The 17,108-nt window shown below is 36.4% G+C and overlaps 2 protein-coding genes across 2 annotated transcripts; one reads left to right on the top strand and one right to left on the bottom strand.

Annotated features, from left to right (window-relative positions):
• The first annotated feature begins 5,789 nt into the window (after positions 1–5,789).
• On the top strand, positions 5,790–9,911 carry LOC134657031 (phosphoglycerate mutase 2-like). Its single transcript, XM_063512585.1, has 5 exons — positions 5,790–5,954; positions 6,023–6,255; positions 7,455–7,646; positions 8,355–8,427; positions 9,710–9,911. Exons 1-5 carry the CDS (start codon positions 5,852–5,854, stop codon positions 9,874–9,876), a joined length of 768 nt encoding a protein of 255 aa, XP_063368655.1. The 5' UTR covers positions 5,790–5,851; the 3' UTR covers positions 9,877–9,911.
• Positions 9,912–11,085: 1,174 nt separating this feature from the next.
• Positions 11,086–17,073, bottom strand: LOC134656838 (protein lethal(2)k10201). The gene is made up of 4 exons (XM_063512364.1): positions 17,017–17,073; positions 13,907–14,055; positions 12,130–12,328; positions 11,086–11,852 (listed from the first exon to the last, which is right to left on the bottom strand). The coding sequence occupies exons 2-4, from the start codon at positions 14,047–14,049 to the stop codon at positions 11,511–11,513; spliced, it is 684 nt and encodes a 227-aa protein (XP_063368434.1). The 5' UTR covers positions 14,050–14,055; positions 17,017–17,073; the 3' UTR covers positions 11,086–11,510.
• Between the last annotated feature and the right edge of the window lie 35 nt (positions 17,074–17,108).

The following is a 17,108-nucleotide window of genomic DNA, read 5'->3' as shown; positions in this document are numbered from 1 at the left end:
CCCATCACTAGGTATAATACGCTTTAGAAATAAGTTTACGCTTTACATCATTCTTAAATTTATTAATAGATAATTCAGTAATATGGTTTGGAAGTTTATTATAAAATCTCACACAATTACCCATGAATGGTTTTTTAATTTTATGGAGCCGAGTGAAGGGCACTGCGAGCTTATGTTTATTTCTAGTATTAATATTATGAATTTCACAATTTTTTCTAAATTTATCTCTAAGTGAGTCTTGCGATTATGATTATGATTATGGTTCATTTTGTATATTGCTAGAATAGCCCTCTTCTGCAGAACAAAAATGGTATTTATCTCTGAAGCACCACCCCACAGTAAAATACCATATGCCATAATGCTATGGAGGTAACTAAAATATACTAATCGAGCTGTTTTCACATCAGTTAACTGACGGATTTTGCTCACTGCAAAAGCTGCACAACTCAGTCTATTCGAAAGAGTAGCAATATGGGGACCCCACTGGAGTTTATAATCTAAAGTTATACCAAGAAAAACTGTACTATCAACTAATTCCAATTCCTCATCCTTCACAATGACACTTGTTTGCACATGCCTAACGTTACTACTAGTGACAAACTTAATACATTTAGTCTTTTTCTCATTTAACAATAAATTATTAACATTGAATTATTAACATTGAATTTTATTTGATTTATTAACTAACTACCAGGCTATCGATATCGGTATCGGTATCGCCGATTATTTACTTTAAATATCGGTATCGGTATCGTATCGGCAAAATCATGTATCGTTACATCCCTATTATTTGTACTAGCTATGTAAGTTGACATGTAATCACCTAGTGTTGGGTAGGACATCAATTTAAAATGAGTTTGTATGAGTACCTCATTTTCTAAAATGAGGTGTTACAATGTCTTACTTCAAATGAGGTGAGGTACTAGCATATTTTCAGCGTCGACTATTCACTTTAATTCCAACATCCATTCCATTCGCATTTCTCAGTGGACCTTTTGTCGTTGCAATAAGGTTTGTAGTTCGGCAGTTGACAGTGTGGACCATACTCGTTTCTTCATTTGCGACATTTGAGTTTTGAGTGTCGGCGAGCAGGCGAGCACGTACCTAGCGCCTCGCGCGATCCAGGGACTCTCTTGCGAGTTGTTAGGAGTGTATGAGTTTTGAGGGTCGCGAGACTCGCGAGTGAATTTGAACGGATAAGAGTTTTTTGAAATTTGAACTGTGTGAATGATTTGTGTGGCAAGAGGTGTTTGTGATGCGCGCGAGTAAATGAGTAAAATGAATAGAGGAGTGAAGTAAGACATTTTTGCGGTACGAACTAGTACGAAGTACTGCGACAAATTAACAAAATGAGTGGTACAAATGAGGTGCCTCACGAGTGAGTGACTCAACACTATAATCACCTATTACTAATAAATTATTAGCATGAGTATGAGTATGATACAAGTTACCAATTTACATTAAATTTATAGAAAATATGTTAAAAGAGGACCCAAGCTTTTCCTATTAGTTACAAATTTAAAACAGGTTTTTCGATGGGCCGGCAGTGCTATTATTTGTGGTTAAGCAACAGACAAGTAGTATTTTATTATAATTATTTTCTTAAAATAATATCATTACATAATACAACAAAACCTTTTTATCACCAAGTGGGTTGTTGTAAAGAAAGCATCAGAGGTAGTCTGAACGGGTTTGATGTAAAATTCACTTAAGAGGTTTATTTTACAAGCATCAGAACTACTACTCAGATAGTGGTTACACAAAAATGTGTACAACCTACACGTACTAAATTCATAATTTATTTATTTGCGTAAGATAGTACATTCAGGTTCATATAAGATTATGTCTTTAATAATCATCAGTGATCGGGGATTTCTATGCCACTTGGGGTGAATGACCTCAATCATTATGCTAGTATGGATATGCCGCGGGATTCCGGGATTCGTGTGCGATATAGGAGAGTGTTTTGGCATGTTACTGTTAATCAATTAATCATGCATTGCATATATTATTAATATTAATAATTGAAAATTTGATTACAGATCAATTGAATATATCAATAAAACCACTAAGCTCGCATTACCTTATCAGTTTTGCATTGCCTTTCAACGACCGAGTCGAGACCCATGTTTTTTACAGTCCTTTATTTTATAAACGAATTACCAACACCGAAATAGCGTTTACTTTTCGAACAGTTTTGTTCCTATCGCGGGCCAAGTGGCGTATCCATATTACCATTTCGACTTGATATCCCGCGGTGTGGCATAGAAATCCCCGATCACTGATAATCATTTAAGGAAAAGTCATTCAAGTAATAGTCAAACCGTTTTGTTTTATATAAAAATTCAAGTAGTTTTATAGTAGCAATGTTTAACTTATGTGGCAAGTCAGTGCTAAGAATTGTCTCATCTATCGGTAAATCCATATGATGAAAATCTACTTAAAGGTTGACGCAAACAATCCTTTATTATGTCAATACGGAATAAATTTCAGGCCCATATTCTCATTATGTGATTTTTGCATAAATATTAACAGTCACAGTACGCCCGGGCCCGCGCCGGCAGAGGTTTAAACACGTATAAGTGGTTCAAGCGAAGGCACGGAGACCTAAATAGAACCGTTTTCCCCCGAAAGGTAAAAAACGGATATTTAGGTTCCTGCCGAATCTTGAACCACCGCTAAGGGCCTTGCCGGCTTATATGGTATCGAGGTGAAAGCAGCCGAGTACTGGCAACCGGGCGGTATTATTACTTGAGTGGCGCGATAAATGTCGCTACTAGTTGATGAACTCGCTTGATTATGTCTTGGTTAGGGCTTGCAATCCGGATATCCGGATATCCGTCCAATTTAATATCCGTATTTAGATTAAGTAATACTACAAATTTTAAGAAAACTGTCTTAAAAACTTTGAAATTTATAATAGTATTCACGTTTTCGGTTGATTTTATTTATTTGGATACATTTTTACGTTATAAAAACTGTTTATTGAAATATTAATCCTTGATTGCCGACTCTTCGTCGATATTCTTATGCAGATCGACCTAGCTCCGTAAAAGTAACTTTGAGCGTACTTTGTACCGTGTTCTTGTCAAACATGATTTGCTGTTATTATTGTTAGCGTCCGAATACTTACGTTATTAACAAAGGGCGAACAGAACTAAAACGAGTCCAACGGAGGAGGACTTCGGTTGATATTGAACTGCCGAACGAAATGCAGTAGGGTTTAGCAGACGATAAAGAAGGTTTTAGCATTTTCTATTTGAATAAATCTGTAATGAAAACCTTGATTGACTTTAAATGCAATGTAAAATCTCAACAAGAAGAGACTGGTCTAACACTTAGAAGATATTCGATTCTCTAAATATTATCAAAACCCCTATCAAGAAATGAATTTCGCAGCGCAGACTGCCAATATTAAATTGAGGGTTGAAGTATCGCCATAACCTAGTAAATTATTACTAACTAGCGACCCGCCCCGGCTTCGCACGGGTAACAAATTATACATAAACTCTACTCTTGAATCACTCTATCTATTTAAAAAAAACCGCATCCAAATCCGTTGCGTAATTTTAAAGATCTAAGCATACATACAGAGAGACAGACAGACAGACAGCGGTAAGCGCCTTTGTTTTATACTATGTAGTATAGTTTGTATCACCAAAAACCATATCTAATCTAGTCAGGCAATTAAAGGTTGTGTATGAAATCTTTGCCGAAAATCATTTTTAGTTTTTGGAGAGTATAATTTAATTTTGCCATTACGTGGCAAATCAACACAATAATTCGTAGGTACTAACTTAACTAACCTAACTTCACGCGCGGTTACACCAGCTGTATGTTTGCACTTGCACATCAACTTCAAATCATCGGCGAAAAGGTAGAACGCCATAAATAGCTTAATACTTGCTGGTACGCAGCCTTGTGTACGTAATAGTTGTTTATGTGACTGCTACATAATGAGAGGCATTAAAATACGAGTGTGGGTTTAAGAAACGAACGGTAGTGAGTTTCTTAATAGGATCACACGAGTGTTCTAATACCTAATTATGTACAGTTGCATACACTACTTTATCTAAACACATACTTAAAACGAATTAAAAGATCAAATGGCGGTGAATGAAAATTTTTTCAAGCATGTCACGCATCCGTAGTTTTTTTAAATTACTAGACAAAAGTATATGTAATAATAGTAATATAGATAAAATACTTTAATGTACTAGAATAGAGACCCACTTGAGTATTGACTGCTGTTCCAAATTTAAACTCATAACCTTACAACAATCTATAACATTATGTACATTAAAGTACAAATTTTCCTACTACCACAGATAAGAAAGTTCTCATAGTAAAATTAGTTGTAATAAAGCTGGTCATTTCCTACGGTGTCTGAACGCATTATAGAGCACTAATGTCATGTATGTAGATAAAATTGTATTATATTACACTTTTTATTAAATTCATCTGGGTTTTATGAAATAAAAAGTAAGTATTCGAATTATCCGTTTTATCCGGATATCCGGATACTAAAATAATAAATATTCCAAATATCCGGATACGAAAAATGGGCGGATATCGCAAGCCCTAGTCTGAGTTACAAGGGTGTTATCTCGTAAGTGGTTCAAGCGAAGGCACGGAGACCTAAATAATTGGTTTCAGTCATCGCGTCCCGTTTGATACTTTGTCAGATGATAGTTTTGGTGCTATTGTTAATTAAAAAACACATCTGGATCACATGAACATATATTAGATTTTATTTATTTATTTGCTTGATATGCTCATGTGACCAGCTGACGGTGATTCCACCGCGATACAACCGGCTGACGAGTTTTTTTATTAACAATAGCACCTAAACTATCATCTGACAAAGTATCAAGCGGGAGGCGATGACTGAAAAAAAAAATTTTTTTTACATGTTCATGTGACCAGCTGACGGTGATTCCACCGCGATACAACCGGCTGACGATTATTTTTATTAACAATAGCACCTAAACTATCATCTGACAAAGTATCAAGCGGGAGGCGATGACTGAAAAAAAAATTTTTTTTTACATGTTCATGTGACCAGCTGACGGTGATTCCACCGCGATACAACCGGCTGACGATTATTTTTATTAACAATAGCACCTAAACTATCATCTGACAAAGTATCAAGCGGGAGGCGATGACTGAAAAAAAAAATTTTTTTTACATGTTCATGTGACCAGCTGACGGTGATTCCACCGCGATACAACCGGCTGACGATGTTTTTTATTAACAATAGCACCTAAACTATCATCTGACAAAGTATCAAGCGGGAGGCGATGACTGAAAAAAAAAAAATTTTTTACATGTTCATGTGACCAGCTGACGGTGTTTCCACCGCGATACAACCGGCTGACGATTTTTTTTATTAACAATAGCATCTAAACTATCATCTGGCAAAGTATCAAACGGGAGGCGATGACTGAAAATAATTTTTTTTTTTACGTGTTTCGGTGGCTGCCATTCCTCAACCCACCAACGGAGCGGCAGCTGACGTCCACGAGGATTCATCATACGTAGCCGTTAACCACTATAGGAGTTATCGCCTGGGAGGCGATTGGTCATGGAAACCTGTTCGTGGCTCGCGGTCTATAAATATGTTTTGTTCTGCTGCATCGTGTAAAATCGTTGTAAGACGATCTTAGTCTATGGTTTTTAAAATTTAACATAATATTGTACTTTACTGCATTTTAATAAGGTTTACTTTGCTATAATACTAAACCTTCATTTATGAAACGGCGAAGGAAGGTCAAAGAGAGGTTATTGGTGTCAGACAGATATTAGATTGAGGGTTTGATCACTTTGACCGGTCACGAAATTTTCGAAAACTATGCCTGCAAAATACAAAATTGTTATGATTCGCCATGGCGAAAGTGAATGGAATCAGAAGAATTTGTTTTGCGGATGGTTCGACGCCGATTTGAGTGATAAGGGTAAGTATAAATACTTGTAAAGTACGCTCATATTGTGTTGATGTTGTCTGATTAGATAATTGCCGCAGGTCGCGAGGAGGCCGTGGCCGCCGGCAAGGCGTTGAAAGCCGAGGGTTACACGTTCGACATCGCCCACACGTCGGTGCTGAAGCGAGCCCAGATCACGTTGAGCTCGGTGCTGAAGGAGATCAACCAGGCTGACTTGCCAGTTAGCAAGACTTGGAGACTCAACGAGAGGCACTACGGTGGACTCACCGGCCTTAACAAGGCCGAGACCGCAGCCAAATATGGAGAAGCTCAGGTTGGCACATTAGCTACTTTCCTACTAGTCAAATCAGCTTCTTTTTTAGAACTGTCAAAACGATTTTCTAATATGGAATTTATATGAAAACGTGTGTAGTGACGTCACGGTCAACTCGCCTACTTTTTATATTTCAATCCAATTTATTAAATAGAAATAGTATTTAAAAATAACTGCTATCTATGTTTTTCTAATAATTATCTGGTGCTTTATTTCGTGCAGTGTGAAATAATTTATTTTAAGTAGAGGAAAGTACCCAATTGAAGGGATGTTTACAAAAACCGGCCAAGTGCGAGTCGGACTCGCGCACGGAGGGTTCTGCACCATCAACAAAAAATAGAGCAAAACAAGCAAAAAAACGGTCACCCATCCAAGTACTGACCCCACCCGACATTGCTTAACTTCGGTCAAAAATCACGTTTGTTGTATGGGAGCCCCACTTAAATCTTTATTTTATTCTGTTTTTAGTATTTGTTTGTTGTTACATCGTGAGGAAACCGGACTAATCCCAATGCGGGCCTAGTTTACCCTCTTGGTTGGAAGGTCAGATGGCAGTCGCTTTCGTAAAAACTAGTGCCCACGCCAATTACTGGGATTAGTTGCCAAGCGGACCCCAGGCTCCCATGAGCCGTGGCAAAATGCCGGGACAACGCGAGGAAGATGATGATAGCGGCAACAGAAATACATCATCTGTGAAAATTTCAACAGTCTAGCTATCACGGTTCGTGAGATACAGCCTGGTGACAGACGGACGGACGGACGGACGGACAGCGGAGTCTTAGTAATAGGGTCCCGTTTTTACCCTTTGGGTACGGAACCCTAAAAACAACAACTGACTACACTGGTTGACACCTGAAACGATTAACAATGTTCTTAGAAAAGTGTCAACCGCTCTAAGCAGTTATGTTGTTTTTGTAAACATCCCTTCAATTGTATTGTGCTTGCCTGTGTGTGGATGCGGATAGTGTGGATACAGACTGGAACATAACTATAAGTGTGTACCAGATTTTTTTCTGGCTTAAGAGTAAAATTTCGAATGAATGTCTGATTATTCATCCCATTGGTTGGTTGGTTATTCAACCATAATAAATAAAGTAACCATACATCCATAATACATATGTTGTTGTTGTTGCACATGGCACATATTTATATGAAATTTTCTTTATGTTTAAAGTCAACCTTATCTTTTTATAATCCAGGTCCAAATATGGCGCCGCAGCTTCGACGTGCCCCCTCCCCCCATGGAGAAGGACCACCCCTACTATGACACCATCGTGAACGACCCCCGCTACGCTGGTGACCCAAAACCTGAAGAGTTCCCGATGTTCGAGAGCCTCAAGCTCACTATTGAGCGCACACTGCCATACTGGAATGATGTTATTGTGCCACAGGTATTTTAAATTGTATATTAATGAAAAAAAAAATCAAACGAAAAGACCCAGTAGTTTTGAATGTACCTAACATTAAAAACTACTGGGTCTTTTAAAGAGCGGCCAGATGATAATTACTTGTTAGTTGTTACATTTGTTGAAAAACCTTCAAAATCCAATATTGTAAGTACAGTACAATCCGCTTATAATGACATCGAAGGGAAGTGACAAACACGTCATACTAAGTGGATGTCATATATAAAGCATAGTTGTACAACTTCTTATTTTTGTTAATTTTCCCAAATAATCTCAAATTCCTTTGTGAGAGATGAGTTTTATTAACATTGTACCAATTACAGAGAATCAAAACTAAAATAAATTAAACGTCACGCACGCACCAAACGTCCTCGCAGGAAAAGACGTGGGGACGGCCACGAAAACCAACGAATGTGTCAGTATAACCGGACATAATTTCATAAAAATAGGATTTATATAGGTCATAGTAAGCGATTTGTCACTATAAGCGAAGTCATCCGACTTTGTCACAAAGAATTTTACTTATATGAAAACCAAACTTCGCACAGTAATTGCGTCATAGTAAGCGGTTGGTCAGTAGGTATAAGCGGAGTCATAATAAACGGATTCCACTCTATATTTAATTTAATCTCCCTTAGAAAACGTATTTGGATGGCCTATCTATATTTAATTTTTAAATTCTTATTTTTTCAGATCAAAGAAGGCAAGAAGATTATCATCGCCGCTCACGGAAACAGCCTTCGAGGCATTGTCAAGCATTTAGATGGTGAGTTAATAAAAATATTACAGTTAGAGTCTGTGCGGAGAGAGAAGAGTCATGGAATGTATGGGGTCCAATACAATCCACGACACTTCTCTTTCCGAACAGACTCTATTTAGTTTCTGTCAATGTGACATTAAATTCGAATTTCTAAGTACATTTAAAATTTTACTTTAAAAACTTGAGATTTTAATTTAAGTTGGTGGAAGGTTTTTATTATTATTGATTGAAAAATTGTTTAATGTCAACAATGTTTGTGTACAGTTACCAAATATAATGAAATTAATGCATATGAATAAATCTCGCTACATTTTGTTTCTACAAGTGACGCTTTTTTGACAAATTTTAAGGATTATTCCCATCTTTTTCAATCGAGTTGCTACTTACTACTGATGAGCTACTGTGACTGAACAGCTGGGAATTATTTCTCATCTGTTACCACTGGGAACAACTGAGGAAAAAACAGCAGTTACTATACACTTTCGTTGTGACTACTCCGACCTTTTTTCTCAGTTGTTACCTACTCGTACAACATGGTGGTCGCTGGTCGGAAATTTGTACATTAAAAAGAAAGAAGCAAAATCTAGCACCGTGTGGCGGCGTGATAATGACTGGTACTGAAAAGGCACCGTGTAAACGACTATATAGTATGTCGGTTTGCTGGTCACTGGCGGCGAGATTTAGGCGGCTGAAAATAGTCTAAACGGTCTGAAAATGTGCTGTAGGTAGACACTGGCGCCATAATTTATGCGTCTCAAAATAGTCTCCGTCTAAATCATTATTATTTTCTTTATTCATTTTTCGTCTTAAGTTAGGTTTTATTACAATATGGATATAAAATTAAAATATAAAAACACTTACAAAAACAATATAAAAATATTATACACATATTATAAAAAAACCTAACCTAGGGTGCCGCCAGCAGCGGGGCAAGGCCCAAGCTGCCGGTGGTCAGGGCCGCAGAGAGGAACCGGCGTACTATCCGCGCCGTGTCCAAGATCACCGCCTTCTGCATCTGGCCCTTGATCCAACCACCTAGCGAGAGTCTCAAGATGTTGGTCGAGACTCTTCGCTATTAGACCGTTCGCTGAAACAACTATCGGGACTATCGTCGAATCAACATCCCACATGGCGGTTATCTCGTGAGCCAAGTCTAGGTACTTACTGGACTTGTCCTTCTCGGCTTTCACGAGATTTTCATCATGGGGGATGGTGATGTCAACGAGCACGGCCCGGCGTTGCGATTGATCTCATTATTATTATTTATTATTATTATATTTTTGTCTAGGTCTCAGTGACGCCGCCATAATGGAACTCAACCTGCCCACGGGCATCCCGTTCGTGTACGAGTTGGACGAGGATATGAAGCCGACGGACTCCATGCAGTTCCTCGGGGACGAGGAGACGGTCAAGAAGGCCATGGCCGCCGTCGCCGCTCAGGGCAAGGCTAAGTAAACAATATTAGACCTTATTACTTTTGTGTAAGGTGTATTTAGTTATATACGTGATTTTATTTATTGAATGTGATGTGATTTCATTCGAAGTTTAAATTAAACAAGTGCATCAACTCGTTGATTTTACTTTTTCGTATTACGCGTGCCAGCAAACATGTTGATAAATGGTAAATATAGTTGGTCAAACCAATTTGTCAGTCAGTAAGAACCAGGAAAACTATACTCATTAGTGATGGGTGGGACATCAATTTAAAATGAGTTTGTATGAGTACCTCATTTTCTAAAATGAAGTACTACAATGTCTTACTTCAAATGAGGTGAGGTACTACAATTTTTTTTGCATCGACCGTTCCTCCGGCTTCAAAAAACTCCAACGGCAACAAAAATATTTAATGTATAGACATATTTATGAAAGACATATTTAAGATGTATGAAAGCCTGCAGCGCTTACGCTTGTTGTCTTTCGTGTGTCATTTTCGGCGAGGCGACATTGAAGTTGGGCGTGTGTCTGTCTCACTCCCTCTTTGGATAAATATAATTCATTGTTTCATTTTGAAAAGATTTTTGAGGGAATGTCCCAGTCAGTGACGCGTGAGGCGGTGAGCGAAACTTCAACGAATTTCTCGGTGGACCTTTTGTCTTTGCAATAAGGTTTGTAGTTCGGCAGTTAACAGACTCATTTGAGACTCAAATGAGGATTTGAATGTCGGCGAGTACCGAGCGGCTCGCGCGCTCGCGAGTATCGCGACTCTTGCGAGTTGTGAGTACTTGTGCGCATCGCGCGCTCGCGCGCATCAGCCGCGAGTGGTTTTTTCAAATGAAGTGTTTGAATGATTTGTGTGGTAAGACCTGTTGTGATGCGCGCGAGTAAATGAGTAAAATGAATAGAGGAGTGAAGTAAGACATTTTTGCGGTGTGAAGTACTGCGACGATTTAACAAAATGAGTGGTACAAAAGAGGTGCCTCACGAGTGAGCAACTCAACACTAATACTCATCCTTTTCTCTTAGGTGCTAGAGTACTAGTGTAAGACAAATATAGTATGATTCTCTCTGTCTATGTTTGTAATGAGACAGTCCTTTGACAAACTATAAGTCATTTGCGCCTATTGTACTCTTAAGGATTATCAACGGAATATTTCACTATCTAGATTCAAACTACTAAAATGAGATATGTAAAATTGATGCACTTTTTTATAAGCAGTCAAATTAAAGCAGTCAAAAATTACGTCATAGGACTAAAAGATATTCGTAATTATTAGTGTAAGGCAATATTCGACAAAATTCAGGCAAAGGAGTAAATAAGCATGAACTATCAGCAATATTCGCCTGTCATAGATATGTAGATGTTTTTATTCTCTAAGACAGGAAATAGACAATATAGACATCACTCTATAATACATTTTGATGTTGTTCTATGTTTAAATAAGTAAGAATCTCGAATAGTTTGCCATTGCACTGTCAAAATTAAACATTTTAATATATACCTACGCTGAGGATAAAACTATAATAAAATATCACTGAATATATGCAAGTCATATAAACATGTTGAAATGTAGTAATAAGCTTCCTTTTATTTATTTAATAGTAATGATTGTGAGAGTAAAATAAACTGTTATGATGTAATGTTTGTTTAATTAAGTTGGTAAACTGTCTTTTAAGTCCTTTACAACTTCATCCATGTTTACATCTGCTGTAGTATTTTCTTTTTCGGTAGTAAACTTTTTTCCTGTATATTTAGGAAAAGCCTTCTGTTTTCTATTTGTAAACATGAATTGTTTTTGTTCAGTGACTTTATCAACATCCATAGAGCTGTCTTCGTTCGGCTTTTTATTTTTATTTTTTGCTCTAGCCTTTTTGTTTTTAGGCTTTTGGTCGAATCGGAAATCTTTGGGCATTTTGTGAACATTAATACAGTGTTCTAGACGTTCTTCTGCATTCATGAATTTTTCTTTGCATTCTTCTATATAACAGCAATACTGAAATGGAAGGCTTAATTAATTTAAAAAAATCCCGTTACTATTTCTCATAAACTTTGTAGCGGCAACAGAATCGAAGCAACACATTAGTTATGGAAATTTTGGCCTATTGGGACACTTTTTTCTCCTTTTAGGAGATTGAGTAGAAACAACAACATACAATTACTTACCCAAATTTGAGATAAAAGTGTAGTACCTATACAACTTTAAATAAAATAACCCATAAATAAACTTAATTAATGTTACATTACTCTATGATTCCGTCCATATAGCTTACCGAAGGTTTCTTAGTAGCCATCACAGCAAAGAACGAGTCATGCTGTTCCTGTATATGTAAGTCTAGCAAATGCGGCGATGGGAGGACTTTCTTGCATTGACTGCACGAGTATCTATGCGAGGCGTTGTAGTGGTTCACGAATTCTAATAGAGATTCTGTTGAGAACTGGCATCCGGGAATGCTGCATGTGGATTTTATTCTGAAAAATATATCAGGTATGATCTTAAAACCCCGATTAGTACTAAAAATACATTACTTCCCAATCACGGCAATCATCTTGTTTTGTACTAAAATAACATAAATTTACGGATTAACTGATAAGAATAAAGTATGCTCTAGTTAATCGATTCTGTATATTTCATTGATTTAACACATATTTGAAATATCTATCTGCAATGGAGTCTACATGCACAGCTAAGTCATTTATGTACAGGATTAAGTTTAGGGCATATAACTGTCCCTTGAGGTACACCAACATTTATATCTAATTTATCGGAAGTATTATAATTTGTCAATCATTATTATAATGGATTGTTTCTTAAATAAAACTCGGAAATCTAGATACACAAAGAAGTGGGAAAGCGAAACGAAGGAAACTTCCTAATGCCCTTCGTGCCCTTGTCAAACACCTACGAGATGTCGAAAGAGCCTTTTTTGGTAAAATGTTATTTCTTACTAGAGAAACTGCTAGTTCGTTTCCGTCGTATGTGTTGTAACTAGTCTAGGACCTACAGAATCATCATAAAAATAGCGATATATAATACATACTAACGAAAATAAACTTACATATACATACTATAATTAAATAAACTTACATATATATTACTTTATGTACCCAGTGCAAAGAATAGGTACTATGCCTACGATGGACAATTAACCAGTGAGTTTGTCGAAAAAATGCTTGCGTAACATGCGCTTAAACGAAAGCTTGGTTTGAGCCTGTCTGATGTTGAGTGGGAGATCATTCCAAAGCCGGATCGCCTGAACGGTGAAGGAGTTAGAGATAAAACCGGTACGATGAGAAGGAAAAGAAAGCTTGAGACTACGGGACTCACGAAGGGTGCAACCTGCTCGGGCGGTGATAAAATGAAATTTGGATCTAAGATAGTCTGGCGCATTTGGATCAAATAGGAGAGTGTATAATGTGCACAGAATACGTAAGGACCTCCGTTCACGAATAGGAAGCCAGTTATAATATGATGTACCGAATTATTATTTTTTTGCTTGCCACTACCATTACTCCTATCAGGTGAAAAGGTCAATTTTAATTTGTTTAATAATAGATATCATGTTACGTTTTACCCAAATGTTTCCAGCAAATTGTTACCAGAAGTGGTCACAGCTGGGAATGTTTTCCTCACCGGTTACCAATGGGAATAACTGAGAAATAGCACATTTTTTCTCAGAAACTGGTGATAAATATTTCCAGCTGCGTTAACATTTGGGAAAAAGACCAGCCTTCCAGTTAAAGCCCAAACAAATAGTATTTTATACAATCGTGATATTATTATAATGGAGAGCTTTTCAGTCGAGTACCGTGTCTAGGCAACGAAGCTTGCTGAGTTGCCTAAGTAAGTGTATTTTGAACTTCACCAAATATATCAATTATTAATATGTGACTTTCTAAGTTTCCACGTGTAAAGGTACCTTATGGCGGTCGGCGTTTATGTCGCGTAGTGTCGTGTATTGGAGCGTTATTAAAAATAGCGGAAGTAACCGCCATAAGGTACCTTTACCCGTGTAACGTCACATATAGCACTTAACACGTAAGCCTTACATTTCATGGCACAGTTCCTCTTCATCCTCATCTCGTACTCCGAGCCGCGGCAGTGGCGGGTCGTCTTTAAACAAGTCGTCGGTGAGCTTCCGTGGACCCACGCCATATTCTTTCAGCTTCTCTATCAGGACCAGTCTGTCCATTGCGATCTGTCATGATTGTCGATGTAAACAATGTTGAAGCACATCAAAGATGAGAGTAACGACATATGGGATGCTTCATAATTAGGTACATAAAATTTGCTCGAAAGAATATGAAACCGAAAAAAACACAAACCAGCCTGGGCAATAATATCATATCCCGCCCCTAATATATGGGCCCGATTCGGATTTTGTAATAGACATCTGTTAGATATCTTTTAGACATCGCCAAGATACGATAACGATATGTTTAAGATCTAAACTGTCAAATTTGACATTTCCGCGATTCTGGAGATACTCTTGAACGATTTCCACAAGATATTACTTAGAGATCTAATTCACATCTAATAGATATCTAACACGATCTAACGTACAAGTGACATTGGTTGCCCGAATTGCGCTGCAAAAGAGAACTAGTTGAAATCTAAACTATAACGTATCTAGAATGGATCTAGTACGTGTCGTCTCTTGTGAATATCTTGAACTTCGAATACGGCAGTAGCTGTTTAAATTCACGTTTTTCAGGAAATCCGCTTTAAGACATTCTTAGAAACCTAATACAAGCATAACAAGCATCCTAAAGGCACCTCCATACAAAATTCTCGCTATACATTAACTATTAGATTAATTTAGATACTTAGGTAAGTATATTGATACTTTGATAGATAGATAGATATCTTTATTTTGCATCCAATGTACCTACCTACATATTTATATTAGATACGAGTAGACTACATAGTAACACTTCAAGAGACATGAATCTAATCATTACATTGATATGTAACAACCTTGTTTACAGTAAAGGTGCATCCCCATTTTACCGCAAATAACTTGTGGAGCAACAATGTGCAAATTAATGTGAATGAGATTATCAGTCTACACTACAGTAGGTATATAAGTACGGTTAGTACCTAGGAACCTAGGTACAAACCCAGCTCTATAGAACTGTGTACCAAGGCCATTAATGTTTTGATTGAATGGTTTCAAACAGTCAAATACTTGAGTGCCGGTAGGTAGGAGGGGCATATAAGTACTACTTTGTCTTTAACCTTGGAGCACAAGACCATTATACATTGGCCTTCACATATAAATAACAATGTACGATGCTTGTTGTGAAATAGGTACCTATATTTTTTAGGATTAGCTGGATTAGTAATATTTATACTACTCAGCAACTTTTACTATGGGGCCAACCCCGAAATCGCGAAAAAAATAATTGGCTGGTCTGATGTTGATAATGTTGTATGGGAGAATCAAATTTTTTTTTGCTGTTTCGGGGTTTACGGTTTACGTAGTAAAAGTTGCTCAGTATGACCTACATATTCACCCCGTAAATTATTGCAGCAAATCAACCTGTAAAAGTACACATATATATATATACCTAATTCTTTTACATTTTTATTTTTCTTCTATCTATAAGTAGTACATATAAGTACCTAATAGTGTGGGCAAAAAGTAATTAAACTATAAATTAACGATTGCAATTACAAAATGTAATTTCAACAAATAATTTCCATTACATGTAGAAAGTAATCGCGCATTCGATTAACGATTACAATTACAAAATGTAATTATTAATTACATTTTTAATTATATTTTGAAATTAAAATTTTAAATTAATTACTTTTCCCAATTACAATTACTTTTATTGAATCAAATATTCAATCATCTTTATTTCCAAAATCAGATGAAAATTTTGAATGAACTTTAAATTTGTCAATCGTGCATTATTGACAATGTTAATATATTTAAAAAATGCAAATGAGTATTCTTGCAAGAATTTGTACTAGGGAAAATAATGTAATGAGAAATCCAAGCATTTTTTTATAAAGAGACCTAACGTGTATTTTTCTAACAGTGAACGAAACTAAGAAAAAATACCTACCACATGAGTAGATACTTTTTCTCGGTTTCGTTAAACATAAACCTTCACTCCGCACTTTAAAATAGTGACTCTATTTAACGAAAATAGAAAAATAACAAAGTAACAAAGCCGAAAATACCTCGCGTGATTTGTGCACAACCCCTATCCAGGTAAGAGTGGATTTTTAACAAGTTTTTCTTTATAATTACTCCAAGTAAATTTCTTCATCTTTGCAAACGAAAAGTAATCGAATAATTAAATTACGAATTAATGTAATCGCAATTGCTGATTACACAGCATTTTGAATTACATGTAATCAAATTCCCATGTAATTAAATTACAAAAAAATTATTACATGTAATTCAATTAGTAATTGAATTACACAAGTAATTAATTACGCCCAACACTGGTACCTAATTGTATAATATGACCAAATAAATGACGTAACTATCTAAGGCATAACTTTGCCTTTGTACGTAATATATTAATTAACTGTCATCAGCTTGGACCATTATGATGACATATTTATAAATAATACGTAATACAAGATAACGTATCGTTAATTCGTTCCTTCCTCACTTTACATAGGCCATTGTATCCTGCTAGTTCTCGCATCAATGATAAAAAATACGAGTACCGCAAGGCGAGTCATCGTGACTCTATGATACCCAGCCAGACTAGACGTTGGTTAATATTACGAATTTCCTTGACAAATAAATTAGTGATCTAGTAGTCGCTGCGGCAACCGGTGTTAGTGGAATTGTATAATACTTACAGCTTTTGTTATTGAACAAACTTTATTGCAATGGCTGATGTACGCAGACGAAAGGTAAGATAAATTTATATTATTATAGTAGTTATATTAACAAATCCTTACTAAATTAGAGGCTTTTGTGTTATTGTGTGTATAAAATAAACTTAGTTTGGTTACTTGTTTTTATTTCGATTCTCTCGAAGGGGGTTAGCAAAAGCTTATCGTGTGTGTAACCTAAACTGTTCTTGAATTGCCAATTGTCTAATTATTTAACATAATAATTTACCTTAACCTTCAATTAAATTTAACTTAAAATTGGTTGTTACAAAATAAATAAAATATAAAATCTTACATGCGTCAAGCTGTATTCACACGCTGCAGCACAAGCACATCGCTTTCATAAACAAAGTAGAATTTTGAGGAAGGAATACATTTTCGTAAAAA

Source organism: Cydia amplana, chromosome 19 (genome assembly GCF_948474715.1).
Source record: "Cydia amplana chromosome 19, ilCydAmpl1.1, whole genome shotgun sequence".
Lineage (NCBI taxonomy): Eukaryota > Metazoa > Arthropoda > Insecta > Lepidoptera > Tortricidae > Cydia > Cydia amplana.
This window is presented reverse-complemented; position numbering and strand designations above follow the sequence as displayed.

Coding starts and splice junctions, on each gene's coding strand:
- LOC134657031 (XM_063512585.1), top strand. CDS start 5,852: ATGCCTGCAAAATACAAAATTGTTATGATTCGCCATGGCGAAAGTGAA. Junction 6,256..7,454: donor CCAAATATGGAGAAGCTCAG/GTTGGCACATTA, acceptor TTTATAATCCAG/GTCCAAATATGGCGCCGCAG. Junction 8,428..9,709: donor CATTGTCAAGCATTTAGATG/GTGAGTTAATAA, acceptor ATTTTTGTCTAG/GTCTCAGTGACGCCGCCATA.
- LOC134656838 (XM_063512364.1), bottom strand. CDS start 14,049: ATGGACAGACTGGTCCTGATAGAGAAGCTGAAAGAATATGGCGTGGGT. Junction 12,329..13,906: donor GAGGAACTGTGCCATGAAAT/GTAAGGCTTACG, acceptor TATATTTTTCAG/AATAAAATCCACATGCAGCA. Junction 11,853..12,129: donor TGGCTACTAAGAAACCTTCG/GTAAGCTATATG, acceptor CTTCCATTTCAG/TATTGCTGTTATATAGAAGA.